This window comes from Poromitra crassiceps (assembly GCF_964638095.1).
Source record: "Poromitra crassiceps genome assembly, chromosome: 4".
Lineage (NCBI taxonomy): Eukaryota > Metazoa > Chordata > Actinopteri > Beryciformes > Melamphaidae > Poromitra > Poromitra crassiceps.
This window is the reverse complement of record NC_139626.1, coordinates 26630417-26643654: the sequence shown is the minus strand read 5'-3', so window position 1 is coordinate 26643654 and position 13238 is coordinate 26630417. Positions and strand designations below refer to the sequence as shown.

Sequence of the window (13238 nt, the reverse complement as noted above, 5' to 3'; positions counted from 1 at the left end):
AGAATGTAGAAAAAATTGCTGTTTTGGTCATAGATTCACTGTTATCTCTCTACCTACAATAGTTCAATCAGAGAGAGACTCATTCTTTGGTTAACAATTATTTATTTACTTGTGCTAAAGAACAATTATTTACATGTGCACAATGGTGATAGAAATGTGCAGTCTTTCAGCGATTAGACTGCCTGCCTGTATCACTGATACAAATCAAATCGAAGAGGAAAAAGATTAGATCAACAAAAAGAAAACAACGAAATGGGCAGTTAACACCAACACACTGAGAGACTTCCTTGTACAAAACAATCTGGACTCCGACATTGAAAGCTACACTGCTGATACAGTACGTCTCGTCTCGCGCCATTTACGTTAACGTTATTCCTGGAATGCGAGTTTAACGAGTCAGTTACATCTTTGCATTCTTAGACATTACCGTTTGCTTTATTTTGTATGTTACATACAATTGGCCAAGTTATTAGTTAGTTTATGGGCTAGAAATTCTGCCAAGGCTGTAGGCACTAAGCGGGCATTTTCTTATGTGAAAATCTCAGCCGAGGGGATTATTTTGTCTCAACTCATCCAAGGTTATGAAAACTAGATTTTGATTGCAAAATGCATGAAAATATAAATGAATGGTCTTGTTTTGTTTCTTTGGCAAGTGACCATGGTATAAGCAGGTTCATGCACTTCGAGGTGTCCATTATCAGATGATATTGGACTTCGCAGAGGCAACCATCCTCGGCTTCGCCTGGGACGGTTCACGCCTCCGCGTCGTCCAATCATTTCTGATAATGTCCACCTCGGCGTGCATGAACCCTTACATGGAGTCTAGACATGCTGGTGGTGAGGAGGAGTGGGCTTCTGGAAATCTCTGACCTGGGCATCTGAGTGATGAACTGGAGGTGAATGGGGTGGAGGATGGTCGCAAAATCACTCTGAAATGACAGCAGACACACGAGCGAGGAGAACAGATTTTAAAGTTGACAGCTGAAAGGAAGATGTGGCTGGCTCCGATTGGTTTTGCAGCCAGAGTGTTACGCCCCTAATCAGCTGATTGGTTTTGCAGCCAGAGTGTTACGCCCCTAATCAGCTGATTGGTTTTGCAGCCAGAGTGTTACGCCCCTAATCAGCTGATTGGTTTTGCAGCCAGAGTGTTACGCCCCTAATCAGCTGATATGAACAGGGGACAGAGGGAGAGGAATGATGGATGGATGAATGAATGGATGGATGAGTAGCTACAGGCTTGATGTCTCTCCCTGGCAGAAGAGGTAGCGGACCTCACAGACCAGCTCTCGGACGGGGGGAAGAGCGTCCACGAGCTCCAGAAGGCTAAGAAGAAGATTGAAATGGAGAAAGAGGAGCTGCAGGCGTCGCTGGAGGAGTCTGAGGCTGCATTAGAGGTACAGTACTGCTTCTGCCTGCTAGCTGGGATGCACTGATGCTTGTGACCTTATAGGAACAGTGTGCATATGCCTCCTCTGGTCGGTCGGGGCGCCATTCGCTGTTCGTGGGGAGAGGAACTGGGGGGAATAGCGTGATCCTCCCCTGTGCTACATCCGGCCGGTGAAACGCCTCACTGTCAGGTGAAAAGAAGCAGCTGGCGACCGCACATGTATCGGAGGAAGCATGTGAACACCAGATCAGATTAAATAGTGAGGATGACTCCCAAAAATGCTGCCTTGCATATGTAATGAAGAAAGAAAGAAAGAAAGAAAGAAAGAAAGAAAGAAAGAAAGAAAGAAAGAAAGAAAGAAAGAAAGAAAGAAAAGTCTTCCAGAGGTCTGTCTATCAACCACCCTGGTTTGTCCAACCTCTCCTCTTCCTCTGGACCCCTTCATCCATGATTCATTGTATTCTTTTCCCCTGTTGTTAGAATTAACTTACTTACTAAATAACCAACACCATGATTTATTACTGAACATGCACATGGAAGTATTGACTACATCCCCTGTGATATTGTCGCAGCAATACTTCCTGTTACAAGGGTGTCGACTGTATTTAATCCCCAAGAGTTTTGGGTATCTTACTACACCCCCAACCTTTCTTTCTTTGTATCTTCTGGGTTAGGGTTAGGGGCGGGGTTTGCTTCTCTTTTTTTCATTTTTCTTTCTTTGCGTTTGTTCTGTTTCTTTCTTTCTTTCTTTCTTTCTTTCTTTCTTTCTTTCTTTCTTTCTTTCTTTCTTTCTTTCTTTCTTTCTTTCTTTGTCTTTGTGTCTTAATGTGTTTGTTTCTTCTTTCTCTGCCCCTCTCTCTCAGGTGGAGGAGACCAAGGTGTTGCGGCTGCAGCTGGAGCTGTCTCAGGCTAAAGGCGACCTGGAGCGCAGACTCCAGGAGAAGGAGGAGGAGATGGAGGCTGCCAGGTACCTCTGCAGACTCCGCTTCCTCAGACCTCAAACCACTGACTCCTTCCTCATCTACTGGACTAACACTCTTTGACACTCTTAAAGGAGAACTTCGCCCCAAAACAATGCTGATTTATTTTGCACGTGATCTCACACTTAGTTTGTCAGTTATTGAGCGTTGTGCTAATTGTGGACCAGTGATGTGTAATTTGTGCATGAATGACATCACTGGTCCACAACCTAACTCAAATCAACTCTCAATAACTGTCAAACTAAACGAATGTCTGCAGAACCATTGACAGTTTTTGGATATGTGTGAGCTTCGTGTGCAAAATAAATCAGCATTGTTTTTCAGCGAGGTTCTCCTTTAACCTCATCCTCTCCACCGTCTGCCTTTATTCCTTTTGCAAAGTGGCGGCACATTCTCTTTAGAGGTAAGACCTTTGAATACTCAAATGCAGCCTCGCTGTCTTTAAAGTGACATGTATCTCCGTTCATCCTCCATCCCTTCCTTCTTGTCCCGTCTCAGAAAATGCCACCAGAGGGCGCTAGAGTCCCTGCAGGCCAGTCTGGACGTGGAGGTGAAAGGTCGGGCGGAGGGACTGAAGCTGAAGAAGAAACTGGAGGCCGACACCAACGAGCTGGAACTTCAGGTTGACCTGCTCACCAAGAGCAATGCCGAGCTCAGCAAGAATGCCAAGAAGATGCAGCAGCAGATTAAGGTTTGTCTACAGCGGTGGTTCCTTCCAGTTATTATGATGAAAATTCCATATAATTACTTTCTGTGTGCTTAGACAATATCATACAATAAAAGTTCATACATCATGTTAAAGGGCAGAAATGAAGCATGGCGTTAGTTCGTGCAGGACATGAAGTCTTAGGCTATGCCCCAACTGTGATCAGCTGATTGGATCAGCATTTAATCATTAACCGATCACATCCATTCTCACAGCAAGGTGGTCCATTTAAATATGGCTGCCCTCTACACTGGTCTTTGCTACTCCAATGAATGAATGAATGAATGAATTTGATGAATCAAAAAAGTTATTTCCATTGTGGTCCCGATGCTGCCTCACACATCGCTGCTGCTGCTGCTGCAAAGCAAACTCTTCTATACCCATATGGGATTCTGCATTGCGCTCCCTGATTAGCTTAGCATCTTCTGTAAAGAGTGGAGCCATCAGCGCCAAACCGAACTGTATTTCCATTTGTTGCAATAATAAATCTGTGATGAGGGTGTTCCTGAATGAAATCCGCCCACCGCCCCTGGCCTGTCCCATGTCTGCCCCTGGCCTGTCCCATGTCTGCCCCTGGCCTGTCCCATGTCTGCCCCTGGCCTGTCCCATGTCTGCCCCTGGCCTGTCCCATGTCTGCCCCTGGCCTGTCCCATGTCTGCCCCTGGCCTGTCCCATGTCTGCCCCTGGCCTGTCCCATGTCTGTCCCTGGCCTGTCCCATGTCTGTCCCTGGCCTGTCCCATGTCTGTCCCTGCCCTGTCCCATGTCTGCCCCTCGCTTGTCCCATGTCTGCCCCTGGCCTGTCCCATGTCTGCCCCTGGCCTGTCCCATGTCTGTCCCTGGCCTGTCCCATGGATGAAGGATGAACCAGGATGGGAGAAAGGTGGAAATCAAATTTCACAGCACCATTGTAGCATGTTTGTGTGACAAAAATAAAGACGGTTTTGTCCGTCCACTTCTTCTAAAATTCATGTTCTTCTTGTAGTCCAGGGGTGCCCAATAGGTAGATCATGATCTAGAGGTAGATCTTGGGCCATCAATAAGTAGCTCGCCAAAGAAATCCAAAATGTATTATTTGCATTTGTTCTTTTTTAATGCATAAACTAAATCCCACTCATGTATAGCTATACATATACATAGCTATACATAGCTATATATAGCTAACTCAGTATCTACAATATTTAACATAACATTATTAAATCATGTGAAATAAATCATATACCGGTAATACTGTTAAAATCTGCTAAATATGTACTTGGGGGGACAAGGGGAAAATAAGTAGCTCGCGACTAGTTCTATTTTTTTTGTAAGTAGCACTCATCCTAAAAAAGTTTGGGTACCCCTGTTGTAGTCATGTCTTTTAAATTAACAGAAAACCTCTAACATTTTAAGCAAGGGGAAAAAATTATCTTAAATGCAGTTCTCTCTTAAATGCAGAAGGTCTGGAGCAAGGCTAGAATATAGCACTTTCTATGACAGACGACAGATGCACGGCAGCCAGTACACACACACACACACACACACACACACCCCCCCCCCCCCCCCCCCCGGGGACCACCTTCTTCCAACCACCGCTGGTCAGTCGACGATCTTCTTGCATGTTGTTAGTGGGGGGTTCATATTAATCTTATGGAGGAAACCCCAGGGGAGCACGGGGAGAACATGCAAACTCCACACAGAAAGGCCCCTTTGATGAGATAGCCCACTGGGCCACTCGGCACCAAAGGCATGGGGAGACATGCCCTCAGTGCCAACAGCGGCCCAGGTGGGAATCGAATCCTGGACCTTCTTGCTGTGAGGCGAGAGTGTGAAGCGAGAGCGCTACCACTGCGCCAACGTGCCCCCCTCAAACACCAATCATATGTATTGTACCTTATTGTGTCAGCTTTCATTGGATGTTTTCAGGGAGCAAAATGGTGGTTGTACAACAGACATTAACCCTCAAAACTTCAGAATTTAAACTCCAAATTCTGGAGTAGGCTATAATATTATAGGCTGTGTATGGTAGTTGAAACATAGTTTCAAGTTGACGTTTATTTATGTTTGTAGTTAAAACAAAAACATGAATACTGTATAGGCTACATACAGTACAACACAAAAGGCTGTTATTTACCCTTTGTCCATGTATCTACCGGTCCTTGGCACAAAAAAGGTTGGGAACCCCTGCTCTAGAGGACACTAGATGAGACTAATGGAAGAGAAAATATGTCTACCTTCTGAAAAGGCAATACCAGCCAAAATAAACATTGTGTTACATTGCTTTGAAACGTGTGTTCTCCCTTTTTTGTCAAGTCCATTGAGCCTGGGCAGTGGCAATGTACTTAGTCTGGTGATTATGGATCTTTCCAGGAGGCTGAGCAGTTTGGAAAATAGCCTTATGGTTACACCTGCTCAGTCTGTTAATTTAAAATGAGATATTCCTCTAAATCTGGCCAGGGCCGTAGCCAGGGTTCCGAAATAGGGGAGGTCCAGCAAGGGGAGGCGGACGGGCGCCGCCGAAAAAAAATTGAGGTTTTTTTTCCCCTTTTTAAGCCATATTTAGAGTAATATATCATTTTAAATCAACATTAGGATTATACTGTTGTGATGTCATTATTCAGTATATTCTCTTTCATGTCACCACCTGCTCAGCTCTCCTGTCAACATAATTGTAACTAACAAACACAAACTGTTTTAGCCAAATTCATATCAAAATGACACCTACAAACACAGGTACACAACCCAAGCCGTACACAACACACAAAGTCATCATCGATAATAAAAAAAAACATACAGAGGGACATTTATTTATTCCTGATAGGAACGATTGAAAAATAAAATAAAATATATTATGTTGTTTTTAACTTTACACCACCTCTTTTTGTTACTTATTGGGTCATGAAACTGAAACCATGCATATAGCCACCTGCATACCTGACTTCGGGAGCTTGGCATTTGGCATCATGCATGATTAGCCAGTAGCATCCCAACGTGTCACACAGGTAACATTACTTAAGAGACAGACTAGACACTTACTTTCTTGGTTGTTGCTAAAAAATCTGTCAGTGTCACTCACTGTCTGTCGTTCACTCGCTCACTGTCTCGCAGCTCGCTCACCTTCAATTATCTCGCCAGGCAGACAGACAGTCATCACTCACCACCATGCTGCTGCTCTCTCGGAATCAAGTTACCGCGGACGCGGCGTCAGATGACTTCCTGCCTGACCTGCCTTTTGTTTAAAAATAAAAGCGATCCCGTGTTTTTCATGCTTTTCCATGCAGATTGTTTTATAAAAAAAAAAAAAAAAAAAAAAAATTCCTCTGAAATATTAGGGGAGGTCCGGACCTCCCCGTCCTCATAGCTAGCTACGGCCCTGAATCTGGCTTCCAACCCCCCACCCTATGGGCGGCGCCAGAGTTCGCCCCCTCAGATTGTTGGCTTGCATGACGCCCCTGCTGAAGGGTAAGAATATTTTGCTGCTTCTGTGTCTCACCTTTCCCCTCTTCTCTGCTCTTTCCCTCCCCTCTGTACCAGGAGCTGCAGGCTCAGCTGGAGGAGGAGGTGCGGAGCCACGAGGAGCGCAGGGAGGAGCATGCGGCCATGGAGCGGCGCTGCCTCCTGCTGGCCGGTGAGGGCGAGGAGACGCGCGGCGCCCTGGAGAACGCTGAGAGAGCGCGCAAGGCCCTGGAGACTGAGCTGCAGGAGGCCAGCGAGAAGTACGGCGACCTCAACAACCAGGTGATCTCTCTGACTGTTTTCACACCTGAAAGTGCAAATCAAGGTTCATGTTTTTGTTACATTGTATACATTTGATCCGGTTAGTTTTGCTTTCACACTGCAATTATGCAAATGCACTAAATAACTTTACATGACATTCTACATCCTGTCGTCATCACTTACGTGGGCTGCATCTCCCTACTGTATATTTGACAGGCGAACTGATTAGATTTTGGTGGTCAAAGATCAAGGTCACTGTGACCTCTCGAACGCCATTTTCAAGCTCGTTAACACGATATCTCTGGAACGCCTTGATGGAATTTCATCAAATGTGCCTCAAACATCCACTTGGACTCAAGGATGAACTGATTAGATTTTGGTGGTTAAAGGTCAAAGTTCAAGGTCACTAACACGATATCTCAGGAACGCCTTGACGGAATTTCTTCAAATTTCGCTCAAACATCTACTTAGACTCAAGGATGAACTGATTACATTTTGGTGGTCAAAGGTCAAGGTCACTGTGACCTCACGAACGCCATTTTCAAGCTCGCTAAAGGCATATCTCAGTAACGCCTTCACAGGATTTCTTCACATTTGGCTCAAACGTCAAAGTCTGGCCAGACATGGATTTCAGCTGCTCGTTGGCGAAGGCATATAGCCGCGGTACGGTCGTTAGGTGTGAAAGGCCCCTTAGACTCAGTTCTCATCTCTATCCACGTCACTCAACTGGAGACTGAGAACTTTCTCCCAGCTTTCGTTGTTAAAACTGGGTGGAAACAATTAGAGTAAAAAAAACCTGCATCGCAGAACCAATCCAGAGTCTTTAGGACGGCCCTTCATGCAGAAGTCGTGTGCTTGTAAACGGATAAAACAGAATCAAATAATGTCATGTTGCTCGGGACATCCATTTTCAATGTTTGGGAGGGAGTAGGAGGGAGGGGAGGGATTTGGGATTTCTTTGGTGTTTGATGTTTTGTATGTTATGTTTGTGTATTTGTTACAATGCATTTGAAAATAAAAACAAAATATATAATAAAAGAAAACACAAAGAAAACAAAGAGATTCTCTGTATGTCCACTTTGTTTCAGTATGGAGGAGAATGCGGGGAGAGCGTCATTTCCGCTAACTTGACAAAGGGCCGTAGGTTTGTTCTCGCCACAGAGTTCCCAGCTCTCCCTCTCTTGTCTGGGAGCCCAACATGCTAACAGACTAACATTAAGTCAGACTCAACTCAAATGTAACATACCGGTAGACCGAACGGTAGACTGCAAACCTTAGACTGTCACCAGGCACCACAGCACCTCCAGACAGACTTATTTCAGCTGCCTGTTCACTGTGTTTGGCCCGTATGTATCTCCTCAGGTCCAGTCGGCTCTGAGCGGGAGGAGGAAGCTCGAGGTGGACCTACAGGCCCTGCAGCAAGAGCATGACGAGCTGCAGAGCGAGCTGAGAGGATCCACTGACAAGGCCAAGAAGGCCGGCTGTGAGGTAAACCAATACCTGTGAGGTAAAGCAGCTGTGAGGTAAAGCAGCTGTGAAATCAGCTGTGAGGTAAACCAATAAGATAAGAGAAAAGATAAGATAAGATATCACTTTATTGTCAGACAGAGTCCGAAATTTGTCTTGCATCCTAAGACACTTGTTTCTCATAAATACATACAGGTGTACACTACACACAACAACACCATCACCATCATCAAAGTGCTACATACTGTGGAACTTCAATACACGTAATCGACGACAAAAAACAAACAAGACAAGAAAAGTGGCTGCAGTGCTTCCTTAGTCCCTACCTAGAGCCTCTAACCTGATTGAACAGTTTGACAGACTGGGGCACAAAAGAGTTTCAGTCTGTTTAAGCGAGCCTGTGGGACTCTGAATCTTCTGTTTGAGGGAAACAGCTCAAATTCATTAAAAAGAATGTGAGTTGGGTCACATATTATGCTACCTGCTAGAGACAACATTCTTCTTGTGTGTGCTTCTTGAAAGTTTGTTTCAAGTGTTTGTCCGACAATTTTCGAGCATATTCGGATTAACCTGCCTAGTCTAGTTTCAAGCTGCACAGACAGACAGCTATACCATGCACTACTCCCATACAGCATAACACTCTGCACAATTGATTGAAAAAACAGCAGCAAGATCTGTGTGTTTGCTCCAAAAAACCAATGCAGGACAAGAGATTCTAGCGTTGAAATTTGTTCTATATACAGTTATGAGAAGAAGTTGATGTTTTGTAAATGAGTGGATCATTGTTTTAGTCGACACGTGTGGCGGAGGAGCTGCGTCTGGAGCAGGAGCACACGCTGCACTTGGAAAGGGTGAAGAAGGGTCTGGAGGTCCAGATTAAAGACATGAGCAGCAGGCTGGACGAGGCCGAGCAGATGGCTCTCAAAGGAGGCAAGAAGACCATCCAGAAACTGGAGGGCAAGGTACACACACACACACACACACACACACACACACACACACACACACACACACACACACACACACACACACACACACACACACACCGTAGCCTAGAGAAGCAGGCTTGTGTGACAGATTGAGATAGCCTACTCTGGGGAGGAGAAAGTGAAAGCTCTCCCCTCCCTCAGCAACTATATCGAACTACATTGAGATGCCCTTGAGGAAGGCATTAAGTCAGAGCTGCTCCAGTGAAGCTCAAACAATAAACTGCAAACATATCTATATTACAGTAACATGTCATTTAGTCTGATATTTAGTCATCTTATTATTATTACTAAAAATATTGCACGCTTCACACGCTCATCTCTAGTATGCCTCGCTTCTAGCGTGCTTAGCAGGCTTCACGTGCTCGCCTGCTCAACTGGCTGTTGAGCACTTGAGTTACAAGCGTGACTCTTGCCTTATTATAGTAGTGATATTATTATGATTATGATTATTATTATTACAAAAGAAAACAATGCAGTTTCACTTGTTTCAGGAATTCTTTGAAACAAGGCAAAACAAGGCAGATCTCCACTATAGCATAGAGCTATAGAGTGAGTATATAGTCGGGATAGTGGAGTTAGATCACTCCACTATACTTTCAAGAAACTTATACTTGCAAAAAAACTTTTAATTAACACAACGTTTCGGTCTATCGAAATTGATTTTAACCTGATGAAGGTCGATAGACCGAAACGTTGTGTTAATTAAAAGTTTTTTTGCAAGTAATTGACAGTGTGCGGGACTCCTCTTTATCTCTCATACGTACTGCATCTCCGACGCACCTGCCTTTAAGAGATTGAAGGTGTGCATCAGCTTCTCTCTGAAGAAACTTATACTAAAAAATAAATCCATCAAAAAATACTAATAAATCTTGAAGTTGATTTGCATTAGAAACAAGGGAAATCTAGTTTTAACAAACATAATGATTTCAAGATTCCATCATAATTTAGATTAAATTACTTGCTAAGTGTGCTCAGTCGACCTCCCCTTGATAAATAAAGGTTAAACAAGCAGAACGACATTGGGAAATGTGCTCGTGCTCAGGTGAAGGAGATGGACCTGGAGCTGAAATGTGCCAGACTGTGTGTGTGCTCAGGTGAAGGAGATGGAGCTGGAGCTGGACTCGGAGCAGAAGCGGCACGCTGAGACGGTGAAGACGCTGAGGAAGAACGAGCGGCGGCTGAAGGTACTGTAGGGGGGTAAATCCATAGACACATGCAAAGCCACACACACACACAGCATTGCACAGAATTTGTATGCATGTTCTGAAATGGTGGTTTGAATATAAGGTAGACTGATGTGGATGTAACCTGAAAGCACACCCCGGGGCGGAAATAATGGTGGGGCTGCTTGGCTCTGTGTGAAAACCATTTCTGTGGCAAGGCTGCCGGCGTTGTGGGCCTTCTGAATGGCAATATTGCACAATCTCTGTGTGGAAGTGGCTTGAGTTTGTTTGCAAATTGTGAAGAGTGCATTAAAGCTGCATTCAGCAATGTTTTTGTGTTAAAATTGTTAGGATGACGTCATCATTCCTACTTTGATGTCGTCATTCCTACTATGATCGTCATTCCTACTATGATGTCATCGATCTCTGATGATGTCACAAACGGTAGTGATGTCATAGCACAGGTGATGTCATGTCTCTGATGATGTCACAAACGGTAGTGATGTCATAGCACAGGTGATGTCATGTTCGGATCTATAAAGGCCCGTTCCGGCAGGCTCTCGCCAGTGATTCATAAGCTAAACTTAGATCACGTCAATCTCTGCAACCGTTCCCCAACCTCGAACAAGTGCAGACCTAGCTATCAAGTTCCACAGCATTCCTACTCATCGAGACTTCAGTTACCGAGAGTGTCTTGGCCATCAACTACCCGCGAATAGATCCACATGTCTAACACCTTAAGCAAGGTTAACACCAATCCTGACAAAAATAAGTGTTAAATGGCTCTATATTCTGACAGCAACCGCAACCGTAACTCGTAGAGACTCAAGGATGGTGGCATTGGATTTGGGGTGAAAAAATACATAGTCCTTTAAAGGCATCGAGATTGGACCTTCCGTTTCTCAGAAAATTACAACTTTTCTCTGATTGGATCAAAATTGGCGCCGACCTCAAACTATCCAATCAGAGAAAAGTTTAAATGTTCTTGGAAGCGGAAGGTCAGATCGCGATGCCTACAAAGGACTATATGTATTTTTCTTGAGTCTCTACGAGTTATGGTTGCGGAGATACGTCTGCCCTGCCTGCAGGACTACAGGAGAGAGAGAGACAGTGGGGGGTTGGGGGTTTCAAGTCACTGACCAAACACTCTATTTCAGTGATTGCTGTCAGAATATAGAGCCATTTAACACCTATTTTAACTCAAAAACATTGCTGAATGCAGTTTTAATAGAATTGTTACATCCAAAAACAGAGGAACAGTAGTGTTGAAATTCTGAAAACAAATGTGAAACATACAAATACAATACGACCCACACATACAGACAAATGATTATTTTTGCATTCATTCAAATTCTGGTTTTTAAGTCACTGAATTCTATTTGTGGATCATGATGTGTTGTTTGTGGATTTTGAATTTATTTGTAGATCGTGTTTTGTGTTTACAAATTCTACTATATATTTGTGACTCATAATACAGTATCTGCATTTTCAATAATGACGTAAATTTACCCCCATATGAAGGAGCTGCTGTTCCAGTCAGAGGAGGACCAGAAGAACCAGCAGCGCATGCAGGAGCTGGTGGAGAGGCTGCAGAACAAGATGAAGGCCTACAAGAGACAAGTGGAGGAGGCTGTATGTCTCCTAACAGTACCTCTCTGAAATCCCTTTACCTTCCAATACAGGCCTATTGCTGTCACTTGATGATGCAGGCATGTTTAATCTATGGATGTAGGGGCAGATTTAAATAGGGCGGGGCAACATATCGATATTATATCAATATTGTGATACGAGACAATATATTGTATTAGATTTTCGATATGGTAATGTCGTGATATGGCACAAGTGTTTTCTTTTCCTATTTTTCCCAATTTTGCGAACTTACCAGCCTGTTCCAGCTGGTCTATTATTTGCCTTTACCCACTTAGTCATTATATCTACATAGCAGATGATGATCAAACATCTCATTGAACTCCTACTGTCTTTTAAAGCGACAGTGAAGATACTGAGATCGTATGGAACTAGAAGACCTAAGGAATCCAAACGTAGGCAAAATTTGGGCGAGGGAAAAACTGGCTGGGCCATTTTCAAATCCCCCCCCTTACCATTTTTAACTGCCCCCTCAGTCACTTCATCCTGGTGCCTATTGTCATAATATTGATAGGTAGAGATATTTGGTCAAAAATATTGACATTTGATTTTGACTGTGTCACCCAGCCCTGCCTGTCTCACATGTGGCTTTGACTTACAGTACAACTGAACATTTAGCCCACTTCATAGAAAATACCAAGATATACAGTACAGTAGTATTGCCATTCACCCTAAATGAAAATGAATCCCAACCTTAGAATGAAGAAAAACTCCTATGAAAAGTTCAAGTGATAATACGGAAGATTTTCATGTAAATAAATGTCTGTAAAGTCACTATATATCGCCAACTGAGTTAACACAATGGTGATTGAGCCTAAAAAAATATTGCGTGGGGGGAAAAAATGTGATTGGCCTAGCGTCAAACGTTCATCAAATCACATTCGCTTGGCTATCCTGCATCTCTTTCTACAGTCTGTGGTCAGACAGACAGCAGTTTCGCTTGCTAAGCATGCATGAAAGACGCCACTGTGTGTTTATGTTTTTGATATAGTCTGGTCTCTGGTTTATAATGCTGCCGCTACTCTTGGCAGTGCACGTATGTAGCCTACAGACAAATAAAAAAGAAAAGATAAAAGATTAATGAGAATTGATCAAGGGTTATATAAAAACAGTGTCAATGCCCATTTACTCATTCTAACACAAGAGTGACATGTATTTGAATTGGAATATGTATCAGTATGTGGTGTTTGCCCAGCCCTTCATTG

The 13238-nt window shown here is 43.8% G+C and overlaps 1 protein-coding gene across 2 annotated transcripts in view; it reads left to right on the top strand.

Annotated features, from left to right (window-relative positions):
• Positions 1-13238, top strand: part of LOC310775540 (uncharacterized protein) — a 105677-nt gene that overhangs the window by 82272 nt on the left and 10167 nt on the right. For both annotated transcript variants that reach the window (XM_083635708.1, XM_083635707.1), the window contains exons 16-23: positions 1258-1394; positions 2251-2354; positions 2866-3058; positions 6585-6788; positions 8130-8255; positions 9026-9196; positions 10318-10407; positions 11908-12018. In XM_083635708.1, the coding sequence (XP_083491834.1) occupies positions 1258-1394; positions 2251-2354; positions 2866-3058; positions 6585-6788; positions 8130-8255; positions 9026-9196; positions 10318-10407; positions 11908-12018 (1136 nt within the window). The remainder of the gene's footprint in view (positions 1-1257; positions 1395-2250; positions 2355-2865; positions 3059-6584; positions 6789-8129; positions 8256-9025; positions 9197-10317; positions 10408-11907; positions 12019-13238) is intronic.